General features: G+C 32.7%; 1 protein-coding gene across 3 annotated transcripts in view; it reads right to left on the minus strand.

Moving 5' to 3' along the window:
- Nucleotides 1–103: 103 nt before the first annotated feature.
- The window catches only part of USP8 (ubiquitin specific peptidase 8), a 48,204-nt gene continuing 26,854 nt past the window's right edge, over nucleotides 104–21,453 (minus strand). The window contains exons 7-20 of one of the 3 annotated variants that reach the window (XM_039889060.1): nucleotides 20,584–20,728; nucleotides 16,882–17,044; nucleotides 14,607–14,751; nucleotides 14,076–14,296; nucleotides 10,498–11,076; nucleotides 8,313–8,399; nucleotides 6,671–6,748; nucleotides 6,023–6,285; nucleotides 5,327–5,539; nucleotides 4,693–4,903; nucleotides 3,542–3,778; nucleotides 2,676–2,818; nucleotides 1,094–1,226; nucleotides 104–924 (exon numbers count right to left, since the gene is read on the minus strand). In XM_039889060.1, coding sequence (XP_039744994.1) covers nucleotides 739–924; nucleotides 1,094–1,226; nucleotides 2,676–2,818; nucleotides 3,542–3,778; nucleotides 4,693–4,903; nucleotides 5,327–5,539; nucleotides 6,023–6,285; nucleotides 6,671–6,748; nucleotides 8,313–8,399; nucleotides 10,498–11,076; nucleotides 14,076–14,296; nucleotides 14,607–14,751; nucleotides 16,882–17,044; nucleotides 20,584–20,728 — 2,804 coding nt within the window. In that variant the 3' untranslated portion in view covers nucleotides 104–738. The remainder of the gene's footprint in view (nucleotides 925–1,093; nucleotides 1,227–2,675; nucleotides 2,819–3,541; nucleotides 3,779–4,692; nucleotides 4,904–5,326; nucleotides 5,540–6,022; nucleotides 6,286–6,670; nucleotides 6,749–8,312; nucleotides 8,400–10,497; nucleotides 11,077–14,075; nucleotides 14,297–14,606; nucleotides 14,752–16,881; nucleotides 17,045–20,583; nucleotides 20,729–21,453) is intronic. The other 2 variants (XM_039889061.1, XM_039889062.1) reach the window with 2 other exon arrangements.

Genomic DNA, 21,453 nt, shown 5'->3' on the forward strand with positions numbered 1-21,453 from the left:
TTTGATAATATAAAATTAAAGACAGAACACTTACAGAATTTTAAATTATTTTTCTCATTAAGATTTTAATGTAGGTGTAAATGAAAATTCTCATTTTAAAAAATTAAAGAAATGTTTCCGTTTATTTTTTTAGAATAAAGATTTAGTGCACAAACACAGCCCAAGGTCAACAGAAAAATAGCTTTGCCCTGTCATTTCCCTAAGAAAGCACTGCAGTTACTCAGAATAGGCCAAAGGAAAAAAAAAAAAGCAATCCTCTGAGTTCTAGGCTTCACAAAAGGACCACATATTATACTATGTACATCGATTTGATGTGCAAGTATGCAATAAATATATACATATACATTCCTATCTGCTTTATATCATTCTAGAGTATTCAGAGATCAAGCTGGAATTTGGAAATGTGAAAAGGCCATAACAGTGAAAAGGAAAATAAAGGATACAATGGTTTTCAGACCAGTAGAATAATAATGCTTAGCTAGTTAATTATTTTAACTCTGGAGCAACCTTAAAAAGTTTTTTTGAAATAAATGGTACCTGTAAGGAGTGCTTACTGCAATAATTATTAAATGTTATTCCTCAGGTTTTGTTAGTAGCACTACCTGAAATACATGTGATAGTAACAGAGATCCTGCTGTCCTAGAAGTCCTCTAAAAGGCTACCCAGTATCGTTATAAGCATTTTAAGAGTTGTGTTGCTCAGCCTTTAAAAGATAACTAGCTTATAACCTACTTCTCCTTATGTGGCTACATCAGTTGCTCGTGGTCCCAGGGAAGTATAAAAGAGGATATAAGCTGCTGCTGATTTCACAGAAGAAACGGAGATATCAGAAACTTCGTGATCATCAAATTTAAACCACCGCTGTCTTGCTGCATTCTTACAGTAGGCAGTGTAGTGGCCTCCATCCAGACCACCGTAGTGATTCTGTGCCAAACAAAATAGAAAATCGTTTCAAATTGAATTATTTAAAATATGTCAATAATTTCAAAGCTTTATGTTGTTCTTACTTTCCTATGAGGTAAGAAACTACTTGAAACTCTTGTTTTTTTAGTTGCTTTAAAAGAAAAAGTATTTAGTTCAATGAGATACTTACTGAAACAGAAAACAAGTTATATTTCTTCAAACTGTTCTTTGGACCAATAACATACTGCGACAAGTCAAGATTTTCTAATGGGAAGTCCACAGACGTCTGCAATTTTTGCTTCCACCTACCATCATAGGAAAAACTGCAGAACCAAACATAGAGCAATTACATAATAGATCAAAGACTTTAGAATGAGCCCTAACTCATTTATTAATAATCTCGATATTTAGCCAGAACGACAACATTCATTTTAATTGCACACTCAGAATTTTAGTAATGGAGGGATCTGATAAAGACATTTGGTTTTATCTCTATTTTACAAATGAAGAAACTGAGGTGCACAAATATTAAATGACTTGCCCAAGGTCAAATAGCTAGAGCAGTAGAGGTAGGACCACCCTGTGGTCCTGTGATCCCTAGGCCAACTACAACTGTTAGATGCATCCTCTATAAAGGTAAAAAGTTCTGAAAACCTACATTTATAATACTAATCACAACAAATGTACAGAAGAAAGACTGAGGAGAGCTGCTCTAGATTTAAGCTTGCACTTTTAGGGCAACTAGAGCTAGAAACTGCAAGCATGTAGACTAGTGACTAAAATAATATTCCATTATCCTGGCATATTCTCCTTTAAACATCAAAATACTAGTATTTTGGTTGGTGTAATGTTATCCAAGAATTATTTTTTAAAAACTAAATTATAAAGCACTTATATTTTTAGATATTCTTCCAAGAATATTAGGCAGCATTAAAAAATTTAACAAAACAAATGTATGATCAAATTTGTGGAATGTTTGTACTTCCACAGTCCTCAAGAAGAAAATGACAAGTAATGTAACAAGGTTTTGTTAGAAAATTTACAAAAGAGGAATCTGAACATGTCAGTGTTGAAATTAATGTAACTGCCTAAGAATATCCAATAAAACAAGATGAAACAAAAATTAAAACAAATGCTTTCTTCGAAACGAAAATTGCAGTTCTCAATAAAAATATGAAACTTCCTTTTAAAAAGTTTTTCAAAACAATGACACACACAGTTATCACTCCACAGATAGGTTACATAAAGACAAAAGAATCAGAGCAAAAGACCTACGACATATCTTACAACTTTCTCATTATAGGCCACATCTTTTTCATTGGCTGGAAAAATCTGGACAAAACTATGTCTGCATTCAAAAATGTCATCCTTAAATCTTTACCTTTAAAATAACACTTAAAAAATTACATATGTCATTTTCAGCAGAGAATTAAATATTTTTTGTTTAGTTTGATAAATTTATCTGCTAATGTGTTAGTTATATATTTTCACTTGATATTTTGTAATGATTTAAAATTTTTATATTTGAAATGCAAAATTTAGTTTCATTGATTTTTAAAGATGGAATTATACGAGAGTGGTGCTGTCATTTTGCTCTATTACTGAAAACAACAAGGTGAACTCGTCTCATCGTTTCTGCCTTATTTCTATAGAGATACCTTCCTTGATTATGTATCCTTAACAAGCAGTACGACAAAGTGACTTAGAATAAAGGACGTAGAATTCCTTCATCTAAATTGTACTAAACAGGAAGAAAAATTTGTCTCCTTTACCGTTTCAGATGCACTAAAAGCACAGGTGGCAACTTCCAGATTTCTATCTTTTTTAGAGAATCCCTTCGAGCTCTACAATGACTGCAGTAAAACCTGTTGTTATCTGTAAGTTTTTCTTCTTTGGAAAATAACCTAAGGCAATCCTGGAGGGCAAAAAGAAGTAGTAGATACTCATTAATTCATTTCTTCAAAACAGTGTCACTGAGCATCTATTCAGTAAGTTACCAGTCTGGCATGAAGTAAGCTAGAACAAAACAGTTCCTGCCCTCACAAAGTTTATCATCTAGTGAGGAATGCAGACAAGAGAGCCTACAGTGACAACAGAGTGTGATGAGTGTTGCCTATGGGTAGCAGGGAGAAGTAGTGCATATCCTGAGAGTACACAGGAACCGCTACCTGGTGGCTCAGGGAAGTCTCACTGGAAGAAATGACATTCTCTAGGAAGCTAACACTAAAGAGATCAAAAGCTATCTAAATCACATTGCTGTAGTGTGGAAAACAGAATATTTATTTGATATCCCTATGCAGAGCAAATTCTTATAAAAAGCAAACCTAGATAAAAGGCAATGTATAATTCAAATTAGCTTTTAAAATTTCTTCAAAATAGAAACTTAAAAGAAACCTGTTATTCATCAACTCAAAAAAATATTTAGTAGAAAATATCTTTAAAAAAGAAAATTGGGGGGAGTATTTTTAATTTTTCCTAATTGACATAGCCTAATTAAAACAATTTACCTGTGAGTTTTACCTATAAAATGTTTATAGGGATAAAGAACAGAAACAAATGGCTTGGTAAAGTACATTTCTATATGCATATAAACAGGATTTTTATTCAACGAATTATTTTCTCTCAATCTTAAACTTACCTGTAATGTACATTTACTTGTGGATGCTAGTGGTAGAGACAAGTACATGAAAGCCTCAAATGTCCTAGACTTTTTGTGACATGTGAGGCACTGAACTGTGGATTTGAACTGACCCTGAAAAAGTGCAACAATAATAGATTCATTGAGCTGCTTGTGTTTCTGCCAAGCGTGTTCTGCTGCTTTAAAGTCATCAAGATGATCATTATTTTCTTCTTTATGTCTCTTCCGATTATCAGCCTAGAAATAAGATTAAACTCTATTATCTCGAAGCCAACATTTAAATATAAAATTGAAAGACTATTGAATATGAACATTTTACAGATGTAGAAACACTTCTGATTCTTTTCATAAAGGAGTTCTCATTAAGTTTTACGAAAAAAAATCCTAGCCAAAAAACTCCCAAGAAACCAAAAACTCACTTTATCAAATGGGTGTGACTTGCTGGAATTGCTTAGTAAGTTGAAAAGTCTGGTTTTGAAAAGACATGGTACATATAGCTGAGAAGTGAGGGTTACAATTAGACAGATGTTATTTTGTTATTCTAGTCTTATGGAAGGATACACACCCTACAATATTTAGTTTCAGTGGGTGATCCCAAAGCTATCTCAAAGAGGACAGCTTGGTGCTAAAAAGAAGCCATAGTACACAAACAGCAATTGGACATTTACGTAGAGATACATACTTCAATACCTTTTCACATGAGTCATTCGTGGTTACATGGAGTAATTCTTATTTCAGAGAATATGAGAATATAGTAGATAATATAGGCAAAACAAATATACATAATATGCAATACATAAATATAATAATACAGGCTGTCTATAGCTAATCTTTTATAAAATCATGTTTATAATTATACTTTCACATAAATATGGGTCTTAAACATAGTATCTCCAACAACTATTTTAACATCTATGAATTTCTCACAATACAACCTGTTAACATTTTAGTGCGTAAATACAAATTGTATATACTTTTTAAATATTAGACCTATCAGCTATATTAGTTCCATGCCTCAGTACAAAGTCACTAAATGTGAATAAATTAGCACTGAACAATCACCTACTATAATTTTAAATTGCTATAAAAATGATTACAGTGCTGAGCAACCCTAAAGAGCCTTTGCAATTCAGAAAAAGGAAATTGCTTACTTTATTTAGATCTTCATGGAGACCATCCATTAGGAACAGAAGCAGCTCTTGTGAATCTTGCTGGCTGTATCCTGCGAACTGGTCATTGATCTTCCCAATCGTGATTTTAAAGTCTTTTGGACTGATATACCGGTACTGTCCTGTCCACAAGGCTTTCATGATTATGCCAAATTCTTCTGCCACTTCACCTTTATGCCCCAATAAATTTGACCTTGGCAAATAAAATTATAAAAGAGCAATAAGGAAAATTAAAAAAAGTGAAGGTACAGTGGGATGTCAGCATTAAACTATTAACATACTATAACCCTACACTAAAATACTTATTTATAGGTTTATTACCAAATACTCATCTGAATCTTACTTTGATTATACCCCTCCAACTTGCTTCTTTTTGGCTGCCAGCCCACACTATCTTTTCCTCCTCGTTAACAGGCTTCAGTTTATGACAGTGAGGTTCTTGCCTACTTGCACTGCTCCTTTCCTGTCTGTCCTTTGCCAATCAGAGGAGGCTTTTCTCTATATTTTTCTTAAGAATAAAGGTATTTTCTCCTTTTCTAACAGGACTTCTCTGGATGGTAAAGAAGTGTGGTTAGATCTCCCTGTCTATATTACAAAAAGTAAGAAATTTCTTTACCTGTTAATATCTTCGTGATAACAGTTCCGGTTGAAATAATCAGCCAAATGTGGAGCATTACAAAGGCACTGCAGTATTGAGTTCATGTAACAAGTATTTCCTAAATTACGAAGTCCAGTAAGAGCTGGTCCAGATCCCCCAAACACAGGATTGAGGTTCCGAATCTGTGATGCAGAAAGCCTTGTGATCTCTGCTTTAGGGTAGCATGTTGGCCTGAGAAAGAAAAAGCATGCAAAATGTCTTAAAATGCCCAGCACCTAGAAATAAGTTCAATATACAAATGGCAGCAAACTCTAGCATGTGTATCACAGTACACAGTATAAAGTGTTAATAAGTTAATTCATAAGGCAGTGGGTCTTACAGGACATTTAATATTTAAGTAACACTGGTTATATTCTGTGACTCTCTCATGAAACAAATAACTTTAACCTCTTATGTGAGTCCATAGCTTTTACAGACACCCTGGGATAGATTCTCTGGCTTCTCATGAACAGGTAGTCTTCTGGTAGAGAAGTCTCTTTAAAACTCCTTTAAATGATCCTGAGAAGTTTAGCATTACCTTCTATGATAAATAACCATGGCTGATATAGCCATCCACAGAAATTTCTGACTCACTGACATAAATAAGCTGTTATGTTTAGAGTAGTTTTCAAATATAGCAGATTATTCTAGTTTTAGGAGTTAGGGTAAACTTACTTGTTTTCCCGATTAACTGCTGGAGTTACTGCTGGCTTCCTCTTCTCTTCCTCTTGAATGGCCTGGGTTATATCTGGGGAGGAGTAGGAACGCTTCAGTTTAGATGGTTCCCTCTCCCGCTCAGCAGGCATCTGTGGCTTGGCTTTATGAGTTGGAGGAGTAGAAGGAGGTGCAGATGAAGGAGCCATTTCCGGTGGATACATATGAACAGTGTTGGTGGGTGAATGATAATAACGAAAAGTTCCAGTGATTGGGTCAAGAAACTTAGAAGGAAAAGAAAAAAAACAGGTCAAAAAACAACAACCACTCAAAAGTATTTCACTGCTAAATTCACTTTAGATTAAAATAATCTGAATAAAATGGTGCTAATCACTTTTATAATTAAAACTTTCAAAGAACTTTAGGTTTGAAAGTAATACATTGTTTCTAAATGACAAGTGACAGGAATGCTCATGTATTGTAGCCAGCATCCCCAATACTTAAGATACTCAGAAATCTGATCCTGCTGTAATTTGGGAAATGAGCTATGTCCTCTGTCATGAAGAAATAGAACTGACTCTGCATTAGAGAAGATGATGAATATGCAAATACAAAAACTTTTTAAAAAATACAATGATGATTTATTTCTGTGCTAATTTTGAGTTTTACCTTGACCCAGCCTAAGGGCAGTCCTGGTACAATCCTCCCCATTTCTTCACTTCGTGCTCTTGTCAAAGGCTCTCGAGCCTAGTTTATTAAAAAAAAAAAAAAAAATTCTGATTTTTCAATTAAATTTTATCATATACAAACTTAAGTTACATGTACCAAAGAACCAAAAGCCTTATGTTGGCTACCCTTAATATTTTTAAAACAAGTTCAAAGATAAAGAACTATATATATTTTCTCAAAGTCCAAATACTAACACAGCAAGGAGAAGAAGAGGGCTACAACTCTATAATAATAGCCATTTTTAAAAGTTTCTTAAAAAAAAAAAAAGCACAAAGACAATCCCACTTCTAGTTCTCAACCTAAAAGAAGATACATTTCCACACGAAATCTTGTACGCAAATATTCACAGCAGCACTATTTATAACAGTCCAAAGTAAAAGCAATCCAAATTTCCACCATCGACTGATGAATAAAATGTGGTATATCCATACAAGAGACTACTACTTAGCAATACAAAGGAATAAACTACTTATATATTCTTCAACATTGATGTATCTCAAAGTATGCTAGGTGAAAGAAACATATGCAAAAGACTATTAGAAAATTCCATTTATATGAAATAACCAGAGGAGGCAAATCTAGGGAGACAAGAGTAGATGGCTGCCTGGGACTTGAGAGTAAGAACAGAGAGTGACTACATTTGGGCACAGAGATCTTTTTGGTGTGATGGCAATGTTCTAAAACTGGAATGAGTGAATAATTGTTTTATAACTCTGAACTGAAATCACTGCACCGTACAGTAAAATAGGTGAATTTTGTGGTATGCATATTATACTTAAATAAAGCTCTTAAAAACAAAGGCAAAAATGTCTTATAAAAGGCCTAAATATTTTTAGAATTGTGATAAAATACACATAATAAAATTTACCATCTTAACCATTTTTAAATGTACAGGGAAGTGGCATAAATATATTCACATTGTTGTGCAACCAATCTCCAGAACTCTCTTCAAAACTAAAACTGTGTACCCATTTAAACAACATCTCCCCACTCCCCTATCCCAGGACTCCTGCAATCACCACTCTAGTTCCTATCTCCATGAATTTAATTACTCTAGGTACCCTACATAAATGGAACCATACAGTATTTTTTCCTTAGGATTGGCTTATTTTACTTAGCATAATGTCCTCAAGATTTATCCATGCTGTAGCATGTGTCAGAATTTCCTCCCTTTTAAGGGTAAATAATATGCCTTTGTTTGTACATACCACATTTGTTTATACATTTCTCTTGATGTATGCTTGGGTCACTTCCATCTTTTAGCTATTGTGAATAATACTGCTATGAAAATAGATATGTAAATATCTCTCTGAGGCCCTGTTTTCATTTTTTGGGGTGTATATATCCAGAAGTAGAATAGCTGGATCATAGAGTAAGGCCTAAGTATTTTTTAATTTTATAAAATGAATATACTGTTGTACTTTAAATAGGAAGACAAATAGCATATAATCATGTAAAGACAAACAAGAAGCAGCTACCAAAGATAGCAAATGTTCCCTCAGAGTGTAGATCTTAAGATGGACAATGACAATCACATGGTTATAATCTATGTTTTTTTCTCACCTAATGAACTACAACTTACTTTATTTCTTTCGGTGTCTTCAGTACTCTCTCTAAAAGTTCCAGTCTTTAGAATTCCACTTTCTGGTTGTCCTTTAATCTTAACAGGCTGTAAAATTAAAATTTCAGAAATGAAAGAAAACTTTAATTTCTCCCCAATAGAAATCTACCTATCACTTGCTAATATAAGCAAATCCATCAGACTGAAAAAGTAAAATGAGAAAAAAATGAGGCCACTGAAAAGTTTATGCAATTTTATTGTCAAAATAGATATTCTTAAATTAAAGATGGTAGAGCCCATGTGGGATTTCCTAATACTAAAGAATTAAGAAACTTTGATGAATCTGTATAGGAAAAAATAGATGCAAATCACAGTGGGTTGTGAAGCACTGATTCATACACATGGCCAAGTACAAGATGCTGGTTATTAGTGTATACTCACCATGGTTTCATTTGAACACTATCCTTCTATTTGAATTTCATATGATTTTTTATCTTGAAAGTGGTCATGCTCCAAGAAAATTAATGTATTAAAGAAAATGAAGAGATTATAGAATTTTATACAGAGCAATATCAAAAGTGCAAAGTCCCATTTTATATTCTTTTGGAACCTATCATATTTTCTTTAAAAAATTCACTTTATAGTTTATTTAAAAAATAACTACAGTAAAGGAAAAAGTTTTAGTAATTTATAATTTTAATGAAATTTACTGCAGAATAGATTACAGATTTTGCCCACTTTTAAAAGGAGCATACAACAAATGCAATCTTAACTTTTTTCAATGTGTTAGTGAAATATCAAAAACTACACATGATAATCTCGGGATTATTTAGATCTGTAGGGATATTTGGTACCTATACTTAATGACCCCAGAAATATGAATGCTTTAAGTTCTTAATGACGGCCTGCCTTTAAAAAGGTATAGCAAGATGGAAAGATAGTGGCTTTGGAATCTCGCTGCATATATGATCTTAGGCAAATTATTTAAGCTTCGATTTCATTTGTAAATTGAATACCTCACATGGTTATCATAGCAAAAATAAGTACAGCAAAAATAATGCTGGAAAAACAATGGCATATAGTAGCTACTCAATGAATAATATTTAAATTGTAAGAGCTTATAAATTCTGATTCTCCTATGAATAAAGTTTTAGTACATGTGCTTCATTTCCCTAACGTGGATGTTTAGAAAGGTTTTTGTATGGCAGCTGTATTTTTGATAGTTAAGGTTACCAAGTAAGTTTTTACCAGTTAAAGTTTACCAGGTAAGTAGTTAGCAGGGAAGTGTTCCCTGGATAAGTGAGGACTGTTAATTTCTGTATATGCCTGAACTGCTGCTTAAGAAGAACAGAAATCGACAAATTGTCTTTTGTTTGCAAATATGGTATTTCACTTCCTATCAAAAAGTCATTTTCACACTACCAAAAATGTTATTTCCATTCACATGTACATCGAAAGCGCTATACTGTTCTTGCCATTATAAAAACATTTTTAGTATTCTAAAGGGAAAGACACTGTTAACTGCATAATAGAGAAAAAAATGAAAAGCATTTGTGATATTATGAGGTTAAAAAATGACAAAAAATGTCCTCAAAAGTCATGGGAATCAATTTTGGGGGATAGCCCAGAACAGAGAAAAGCAACATTAATAGAGTTATTGCCAATATTATTGATTACATGAAGCAACCAAAAAATGACAGATTTAACAAAAAAAAAATCATTATACACAAAGACAAATGTTAGGCCATTTAGATGCCAATGACTTTGCACATACTCTAAGCAGATACAAACTCTACCATGTAAGTATTTGGCACCTAATTCCTCCATACTGAAAGGAAGATTGTATTTCACTCTAGTGATCATACATCAACCATAAAAATGAAGAATGTAGCTATTTATTTCAAAATTTAAAAAAATTTTTTTATTAGTTTATTTGAGCCAAAACTAACTAATGACTGCCAGGAAGCAAGATCTCAAATTCTCTATTTAAATTATTAAAAATATGTTGTATTTCATAGATACAAAAAGCAATTTCATTCTTGATCAATCAAAGGAGAGTAGGTGAACAAATGTAGATGGATCAGTACAAATCACCCCCTAGAAAATTACTTAAAATGTCTGCCTTGTTTATAGAATGCTACTGGTGTCATTTTATATGCATTTTATTTCACGTGGTTGATAATTTGTACTGTTTGTTTTTGTTTACCTTGCCCGAATTTGAATCTCCTGCCACAGAGGCATGGGGCACATCTGTTGACTTTTTCTGCACTTCAGGGGTTGGACACCTTTTCCCCTTATCATCCACAGATTTCTTGGCATCGGTAGTTTCATGTTCACTTTTACTTTGTCTTTTTACTCCTGTTATTTCTCTGCCCCTCTTTGCTGAGGTTTCTTTATCTTCTTTCTTGGACTGTTCACTTTCTCTCTTTTCCATTTCTTCTTTTGCCTTTTGTTGCTTCTCTGTGATTTCATTTTCTTTGGTTTCTTGTTTCTTTCTGGCTTGTTCCTGTTCTTCCCTCCTCAGTTTCTCTTTCTGTTCCTCTTGCTGTCTTTCTCGAAGTTCTTTTTCCTGTTTGCTTTTCTCCACTAGAAGAGCAGTTTCTGCATGAATACGAGCCTTTTCTTCTTCTGTTAACATAGCAGTTAGAGGGGGAAATACTGGTTTTGTGGAACGATCAGGAACAACTTTTCCATTCTGTGGACACTGTTGCTCATTATCTGTACTTTCAGATTTTACTCTATGATCTTCAGGCAATTTGACTGCCGGTTTTTTAGTACGATCAATCTATATCAACAAAAACCGACCAAAACATACTTTTGTCAAAATCTAGGAATGTAACCTCAGTTCTTGAAATCAAGTTGTGATAAAAGAACTATCACCTTGTGGAGATAATATCTGCCAGAATATTTATTTGTAAATTACCCAATGTCAAGATCTCTCATAAGATACTGGCACTTACTTCCTCTTGATTCCACATTTTCAGTACACCTTAATGTGTTCTATATATGGAAGAGTTCATTCTAAAGCATAAAACCTAGACCTGGGCATACCTAGTTTTAAGTTCCATTTCCACATATTCAATTGCCTACTCAGTAACTCCATGTAAATGTCTCACATATACCACAAACCTAATATGGTCAAAATTATAAAATTTATGATTTCCCCCTACTCTTTATCTCATGAATGTAACCACTATACAAATAGTTGCTCAAACCAGAAAACTCAGTTTCACATGTTCTACCCCTGCCCTTCTGTAGTCTGACGACTTCCCTCCCATATTTGTCCTTCCCTCTCCATTAGCAACAAGTCCATGCCAGCATTCTCTATAGTAGCTTCCAACTAGTTGTCCCATCTCTTCTTTTGCCCCCCTTTATTTCTCCGCACTGTAGCCAGGGTAATCATTTAAAAATACAAATCTGACCATGTTCCTCACCTACCTAAAACCCCATTTTAAATAGCCACTCGGATTACATCTAAAATCCTTACCATGCCCTGTGTGGTCTCACCTCTGCCTATCTCCCTAATCTTCTACCATTCTATACACAAGCCATACTTTTCCCCTTTTTTAAAAAGAAGTTTCCTCAAAGATGCCATGCTTCTTCCCAACTCAGGCCTTTATACCGGCTGTTCATCTAGATAATTCCCACCATAATATTAGATCCTGATATAAATATGTGTCCCTTAGAATAGACTTTCCCGATCTCAAAACTAGCCAAGTCCCCTGACATATACTCTCCTAATACCATATTCTTTTCCCTAATAGTACTTATTGGAATTATTAAATAACTAATAATTTAAAATCTTTTTTTCCTCCTAGAATATAAGTTACAGGAGGATACAGACTGTGCCTAACATAGTAAATAGATATGTTGCTGAAAGAATGAATAAAATATTCCAATAACAACTTCCATAAGAGATAGAATCCTAATTACAAGTTGAGTAGTAAACTATCTAAATTCTTGATTTAATGAGTTAAATGCTTATTACCTCAATTTAATAGCATACTAACCCTACCAAATTGTTAGAAGCGACCCTAATATAATTTCTTGAGAATATAGTTCGCTGAAACAAAAATGAGAACTTACAAGAATATCTGCAAGTAACAACCTGCATAGTGTTCCTATAAAATGATTTGCATGTTTTCCCATTAGGAAACAACAGTATAGGAAGAAGTTGGTGAAGAAGAAATCATCCCTTTGTTCTTCACTTCTCTTTTTGTACCTTCACTTAAAAAAAAAAATCTATTCCCGCTTTTGTTTTCTACATTTGAGAATGAAGTGGGAAGAACCACGATGAAGATGAGGTTAACTATAAAAGGTTGGATAGGAACCAAAATAAATGTTTCCATCCACATTCTGGTAACTTCAATCCATTTTTCCTTAATCTTAAAAGCATAGCTATGATCATCTTGCTTTCAAGTTTAAAATTCTTTAATGGTTTCCTTGTGCCTACAGGATAAAATTCCAATTTGATCCAAGTCTCCTTAATGACTCCTCTCTATTTTTCCAATCTTATCTACTATCGCAGTCTTTCTCCAAAAGAGAGCTGTGTCCAAGCATGTCTCAACTACTCCTGGCTCCGAGAGCATGCTCTGAGCCTTTAGTCATACAATTTTCTACTATCTTTTCCATCCTCAAGTCCCACTAAACTCTTAAAACCCTGATAAAAACTCCTTAAAGACCTCCCTGATACCTTCAGTCAGAATTTCTCTCCTTACTCTGTGTTCCAGTGACTATTAGAGCAATTATAATATTCTGCCTTATGCTATGGCTGATTTTGTATAAGTCTCTCCTTCTAAACATCAGAGTCCATGGCTTAATCTTTGTCAATCTTCATATTTCACATAAAAATCCTCAAAATATGTTTGACAAACTGCACATATCTCAAAGCCACAAAGGGATTACGGTTCAAATAATATTGATTATACTGAAAGAAAGTGCAATAAGATTTTTAAAACATTTTTTTAATTTACATTTTAAGAAAAGTTGTATAATCAAATACTATTTAGTCTTAAGATTTAATCTGATATATTAAAGAAGACTTTAAATACATGAATAAGTGAACTACCTCATTTAATAACCAAAAAATGACTAAATTTTCTTTTCATAGCCTTCCCCACAAATCAAATGTGATTTACTTCAAATGAGAAAACTGTTTTAAATGTATCTAAGGAAAAAAAAATTTTAATGAATGCTAAAAAATCTTATGGGAAAATGTATAAGAGTGAACAAGTTAACCTTCTTTTACATAAAATCTAATAAAAAGAAAAAAGCTGCAACTTTTTATCATAATATCTTAGTTATTTAAAATCTTTTAAATAATTATTGTTAAAATATGCCTTTTTATTTATGGGTCAAATTCTAAGAAAAGGGAACTAAAGTACTGTTTCAAACCAAAATACTGACATCACATATCAATCATCTGTAAGCCAAACTATTTGGGAAAATACTATGGGTTACATAGTAATTCAAAAAAATTTTTGAAAAAATTCTTCAAGTTCACTGTGGTAATACAATCTTTTATTGGTACTGCCTGTAGTAAATGAACTACCAGCTGGGTTTAAAATCCTTCCAATTATCTATTCTAATACTGCTGTGGTAATAGTACTAAATTATAATGAAAATTTTTTATAGTAAAAAAGATACTAAAACATATTCTTCTCATTGATATTTTTCTTTCTAAAATATTAAAGGCTATATATAAAACTTCATTTCTGTGATATATATTTAATGTAATATTAAAAGAAAAGAGACAATAAAGTTAAAAGAAAATCAAGAACATACCTGTGGAAAATTCTTTACAATAGGCACTGGCTGAATTATAGGTGAAACATCAGATTTAGAAATAGCAATTGGTCCTACTGGAGTTGATATATTTAGTGGTCCCATTCTCTCATCTTGGTCATTTATCAATTCTATATTTTCATCTACTTCTATAGGAAGAGGTGGCATCTGTGCAGCAGGTTTAGGAACTGATTCTTCTAGTGAAGGATAAGTAAAATCCACTAAAATCCAGAAAAGAATAATGATAAATTGAAAGAACATCAAACCCCATAAATAGTACTGACATATCTCATGCATGTTATATGTGATAGTTAAATGTAAACTAAATGAGGTGACAATAAGAAGTCTCAGAGAATTAAACATTTACTTCCAGGCTGTGGGGATATCTTGTATTTTTTATGCCTGAAATAAATTGCTATCTAATAAGACAAATGCACACATAACCAAGAACATTACTCTGAGAACATAAATAATTTATCTTAAAGTTTATTTTACTGAAGCAATTGTAAACAAAAATTTTCACATACATACATGAGATAGACACCTCTTCATTCTTGCCTCGTGGGGGCGGAGTGACTTTAGCATTTGTTGTGTACTGGGGAAAACAAAGGAGCCAGTTTTCATAGCCTCCTTCTAACACCAAAGGCTCGTTACGCAGGACAGTTTTACTTTCCCACTATAAAATAAGGAGATTATTTTTAATCTGGCAGCAGTCTCCTGACAGCTAAAAGCACAAGAACCAGAACTTTAAAATTGCTCTCTTGAAGATTCATCTTCTAAAAGATAAAAGAGAGCTTAATTAAAAAATTCAGTATTAAATGAAATAAATGGCTACATCAAGTTTTTAAAACTACACAAGTAATCCACAATCTTAGAAGAAAAATAAAAAAATAAGTGAATATATAATAATCATCCACAACCTCACAGTCCAGAGATAGCACTATAATATTTCAAAGTTTATTTTTAGTTTTCTATGTAGATACACACTTTTCAAACAATTTTATTTTTACAAAACAATGAAACTTTTATGCTTTTTTATTAATAAAGACAATATATCATTTGTAATGACTAGATAATATTCTACTTCATACGCACGTACACACACGCACAAATCATTTAAACACTTGTTATTTTTTTCCCATTTAATTATAAACAATGCTGAGATAAACACTGGCAACCCTTCTTTACATATGCACACACACAATCAATTCCATGAGGAAAAATCCCCAAGGTGGAGTTGCTGAGCGAATGCAAATGAACATTTTAAGGTCCTTAATATATATTGCTAATCTTTGAAATTACCTTAAAAAAGTATTTGTGTATTTCTGTAGGATAATTTCCTAGGAGTAGAACTGTTAGTTTAAAGGTTTGGTATATGCTGCTTCAAAAAGACAATACTAATTTATACACTTACCAACAGTGTATGAGAATGTCCATTACATAATTTTTACCAAACTTTTGGCCATAAAATCGTATATTGTTTTACTTTGCATTTATCAGTGAAATTAAACATCTTTTAATATGTTTATTAACCATTTACATTCTATGATTTATCTTATCCTTCGTCCTTTTTTCTACAGAGTTTGCTATTTTCTTAGTAAATAGTGAATGTACTCTGAAATTTAGGAAAACAGGTCTTTATCATATACATTACAAATATCTGTCCTGATTTCTACTTTATGATGTTTTAACACAAATATATTGATCTTCTTTAATGGTGTCTTGATTTAGGATCGCGATAATAAAAATATCTACTAATACTTTTTCATCTGAAATGATTGAAACATCAATATATTTATATCTTGGACCCATTTAGAATTTAGTATGGTCTAAGGAATATGGTAAGTATCCTCTTTCTTTAACTTACTGGCTAGCTAGCCATCCCCAAATCATTCATTTCAATCCATCTTTTCCTCACTGCTTCATTATGTCATCTTTATCATACACTAAACTTTCAATTATCTTAGGTTGAACTTTATGAAAATGCCACTTTAATAGGTCAAAAACTCGTTGAATATTGACAGTTTCATATACTGACCTATATATTTCGGTATATTTCTAGATTCTCTATTTTAAAGCATAAATTATTTTAAGGCTTTTAAGATTGCCTTCCTGGAGGGCAATGTTCCATCAACTGACCCTCCTACCAGCATTAATTTTTTTTCTTAGCACATGTTCACCAGCATTCAGGGTCATCACTGTTTAATAATTTAACAAATTAAACTGAGAATTATTTTTTATTCTTGTTAACCTGATCAATAAAAATGGCATTCATTGTTTCAATCAGCATTTCGCTGATTACTAGTATAGCTGACCATTTTATGTTTTTGTTATTTGCATTTCCTTTTCTGTTTGTATCTATCTGTGTTCACTATTTATTTTACCATTTGATTTTAAGTAATTTTCTTACTTATTTGTAAATACCCTTTGGATTTTAGGTATTTTAAATCACTGCCATATTTGTTGCAAATATCTTTGTCTTCTGCCTTCTAATCTAATGGTATTTTTTCACACCTAAGTTTTTATAATATGACGTCAAATTTATCAATCTTTTTTCCTTAGTGACTTCTTCCTTTGCCTCTGTTTCATAATCTAATTCTTAAAACGAAGAAATAACATTTTTTTCAGAAAATTTATATTTCTGAATATTCTAATATCTTAGAAAAGTTTACTATTATTTGGTAGTTCAAAACTAGTCTTTTAAACTAGCATAATGGATCTTCTTGTCCTTAAGACAAACTAGTGAACATACCTTTCTACAACCAGAGAAGGCTTGCAATTACAGTAAATAAGGAAACTTGCTAACCTTGAAAAGTGCATCTTTCAGACTCCGTAGAGTTGTTCCAAGTTGTAAATCTTTTGTAGAACTAAACCAGTCAAGAAGTACCACATAATCCACATTCCCCCTCTTCTTCCATGTATCTTTAGAATCATCTGGGAGCTTTGCTTCAATCGAACTAGCAGTGACTCTGAAATGTATTAACATTTGTATTGGGGCAAAAGTAGATGAGTGGTCTAATCTAAGACACTGAGTTTTGTTCCACAGTCTATCACACCACGGCAAACTTCAACAGAGATTCCTTTCTAAGGTCAGACTCTATGTTAAGATATTAAATATCCCAAAACATTTAATAACTTTACCACCTCATAATATTGAAATATATTTTAGTAATTATTAGAGACTAAAAGAAGTAGACTCAGTTCTGACTCTTTACAAAAAAGAGGCCAAACTGAAAACAGAGAAAGTCATCTAAGCACCTCTCTCAGCCAAGTATAAACAACTGGGGGAATCACTTGGATAACATTATTTATTTACATTTCTGTTCCCTTCTATGTATACAGATAATAGTTAACCAAATACCCAAATGTTTAAAAAATACATATGGCATTTACTATGTGCCAGGTACTATGCTAAATGCTTGATATTCTCATCAAATCTCATTGAATCTTCACAATACTATAAAGCAGGCATTGTTATCCATTTTATGGATGGGGAAACTGAGGCACAAAGAGGTTAAGTAACCTACCCAAGGTTATAGCTTCCAAGTGAAGCCAGAATTCAAACTCAGGCAATCTAGCTCATGTCCATGCTCTTAGCTGCTTTGCTGTGTTGCCTCTTGCATCATCAGCTGTGAATAATATCATCTCTACATTAAAGCACACTGTTCACTTCCTCTTTGCTCACAGAAAAGCTAAAGTTCTTACCTAAAGTCCTTACAATGGGCCTGCCACGTGGCCCCTCCCCCAAGTCCTATTATCACAATGTCCTCATCACTATGTTCTTGCCTCCTTACTCTACTCCACTCCACTCCATTCCACTCCACTCCAGCCACTGGCTTCCTTGTAATTGCTGGTTTCACCAGGTATGCTCCTGCCTGTGGGCCTCTGCTCCTGCTGTCCCCTCTGTCTAAAACCCTCATCTCTCAGATGCCATTAGTCATTTCCCTCACTCATCTCCTCACGATTTGCTCAGTAGTAACTTCTCTGTGAAGACTTCCTAGATTAAAATTTTAACATCCACCGCAACAAACACACTTGACGCACCCATCTCTGCAGCACTTATCAACAGCACATATACATTTTAAATTTTATTGTCTCACCTACCCTACTTCCCTGTTATTAAAATATAAGCTCCATGAAGCAAAGATTTTTGCCTGATCAATGGTTTAGCCCCAGCATTTAGAACCACGGTAACCCAGCCCATAGTAAGTGCTCAGTAAATATCTACTGAATAACTGAATGAATAATACATATTTGCTCCTCCAGGTAAAAAACTTCGTATTATTCCTAACAAAGCACCTGGGCATTTTAATATTTAACTGACAATACTGGCAAGCTGGGCAGAACTGGTAAAACTTTTATTCATAACTAAAACTAAATGGTTTAGATTATTTAAAAAGAAAAAAGAATCCTATTCCTATATAATAATGTTGGTTACTGTATCAGCACATAAAGAAAAAAAGAATATACAATATTGTCATGTAATAAGTCTCACTTCATATACTGACATCAGAAAGATGCTTGGTCAACAATGAATGAGAAAAACTGAAATGTGATATTCTTAAGGACTATTTCTGACTCTAGGGATATATTTGCCTAAATACTCTTTGTCTTAAAACTCAAGATTAGTATTCTTCAGAAAACACTTTGGAAAACAATAGTATCAACCAGTATTTCCCAAACTTCACTCTTTTGTGTATTATCTTCACAAATTGCTTCAACTTTGCTCTACCTTGTCGATTATTTAATGTTTTAATTACTAGTTAATTTACCTATTTAATTGAAAGTGATTCTTTACTTAAATAAATTCATTTAACAGGAAAATGTATATCCCTATATACATGGGAAAATAGCATCATATCCAATAAAAGATAATCCTAAAATAAAATAGATCAATAAATTATATTTCTATATTTTCACACAACAGATCACTGTACAGCAATAAGAATAAATGAACTACAACTGTACACAATACAGATGACTCTCACAAACATAAGGCTGATTACAAAAGGCACACATAAAAGACTATAGACTGTATGATTCTATTACTATAAACTACAAAAACAAATCTGTTAGAAGTTGGTGGTTCCTATGGGTAGCTGGGATATGGGCAGTAACTGACAGGTAGCACAAGAGAGGCTTCTGGAGTGATGATAATGTTCTGTTTTTTGGTCCAGATGCTAGCTGAATGAGTGCATTTGAAATTTACTGGGCTAAATACTGAGGATAGGAATGCTTTTGTATGTACACTACACTGTATTAAATAGACAATGAAAAAATATAGTAATCACCATCATGCAGCTGAAGACAACGCTGTCTAGAGAAAGCTCTAAGGCCTGCTCTCTGGTAAGAAAGGGAGATTAGCAAATATTAAAAAGGAATGTTGGCACCAAACTGAAGCTTCTTTTAGCAAATTCAGAAGGACTGAAACAGAAATTAAAGGGGAATACTTAAACTCATCTTTAGTTTACAGTAGTCCAAATGTCACATTTTGGGAAACAAACTCAATAAAAATCATCAGCTTTCTGTTAGTATAGATTAGACCATCTAAAGATTAATTATAACTTTATATTTTCCAATCCTGGGAATATATTCACAGCCCCTTGATTAGACTAAGCACTCTAATCTCATATTTAAACGGCATACTTATCAATCTGTTTCGTAGTTCAGGGTAGAGGAATGATAAGAGGGAACGGGCAGAGTCCACCTTGTTTCACAGAAATATAAATCCTCAAGCTGAACAATTTAGTTTAAAAAAATTAGATAAATAAATAACTAAATAAATGGCATATTTACAAAGCACTCTATTTTCAGGTCAAACATTTATCAAGCATCTGAAATGTGCCTAAAACTATGCAAATTTCATTACCTGATTTAAACAAATATATTTTCTTAATGTTAACTTAGTTCTACAATAGAATTAATAACAATCCCCAAAACTAAAACCTCGAGAAGTTACATGATTTATATAACACTTAATACTGAAAATAGCCCTGGATCTGAAGTTTTAGCTCTGTCATTGTTATGAGTTTCTAATATACAATATATCCATAAAAGTAACTTTAAATTAATGAGAGAAAAAAAATATATGTTTTGGTAAGTCTTTATTAGTGCCAGGCATTGTGCTAAGTGTGTGTATATAAAATTTCTCACTTAAACTCCCCAAAACCTCTGAGATAGGTACTATTATTATTCCCATTTTACAGATGGAAACATGGGCTTAGAGAGGTCAGGTAGAAGTAATGTAGCTAATAAGATAGAGTTATAATGTGACTATAGTCTGACTTTAGAGTCTACAATCTTTCTTAATTACTTAGCTATACTGCTTCTTCTTTAAAAAAAGTATCTGTGTACTCTTACAATAGTATGAGAAATTTCAAAATAAACAATTCAATTAGTTCACGATTCTAGTTAATTTGGTGCATATGCTTCAGAAACTCATAAAGCTAAGTAGTATCATTTACTACTGTCCACAGTTTACCATTTATATAAATATACAATGACCTACCCTGGACTGATGGCTTCTTCAGGAACACTGACAGAATCTGAAATATGGGAATCCTGATAATCCTGTATTCTTCGAGCATCCATTATAATCAAGCTGATGTTTTCATCCACCATCATTGTATATAGTTCTTTTGCTGTAATGGATCCTTTTAATCAAGAGAGATAATATGTGACAAGAAACACCAGTTTTGTGTGCTATATTACAACACAGGACAAACACAGCTTTTTCTAGAAGAGCGAAGTGTACTTAGTGTCATATACCTGTTACTATCACCTTTCATTTATCTATCTATCTATCTATCTATCTATCTATCTATCTATCTATCTAATTACCTTTTAAATTTTAATATTAAATGTTTTTGACATTTATCAAGCAACTTCAATGCTCTGTTTATAGAAGTTCAACGCTCTGTTTATAGAAACTTAAATACCAAACTTAAACTAACATTAAATATGTTTTTGACATTTATCAAGCAACTTCAATGCTCTGTTTATAGAAGTTCAATGTTCTGTTTATAGAAACTTAAATACCAAAACTTGCTGTTGAGATTACAATTATATCTGGTGTCGGCTCCATTACTGATATAAAGTAAAAGAAATTAATATGTGAATTCATGAATATATTCTATTTTTAAAAATTAAGCCTTTTGAAATTTGTCAACCAGAAGAAATATATATGGCTCAAAAATTCTTAAAAGTTTCTAAATTCTTTTTTTAAAAGAGTCTTTGATGGGGTCTTATGGGGGCTATTTTAGATTTTCAAGTATTCCCAGAGTGACAAGTCAAAAATGTGTTGTGTTTCATGATTACAACCACCTGTCTTTATTGGAACACAGTTAGACTCGTTTATTTACATATGGTCTATTGCTGC

Source organism: Pteropus medius, unplaced genomic scaffold, assembly GCF_902729225.1.
Source record: "Pteropus medius unplaced genomic scaffold, Ma_sr-lr_union100, whole genome shotgun sequence".
In the NCBI taxonomy this organism is placed as follows: domain Eukaryota; kingdom Metazoa; phylum Chordata; class Mammalia; order Chiroptera; family Pteropodidae; genus Pteropus; species Pteropus medius.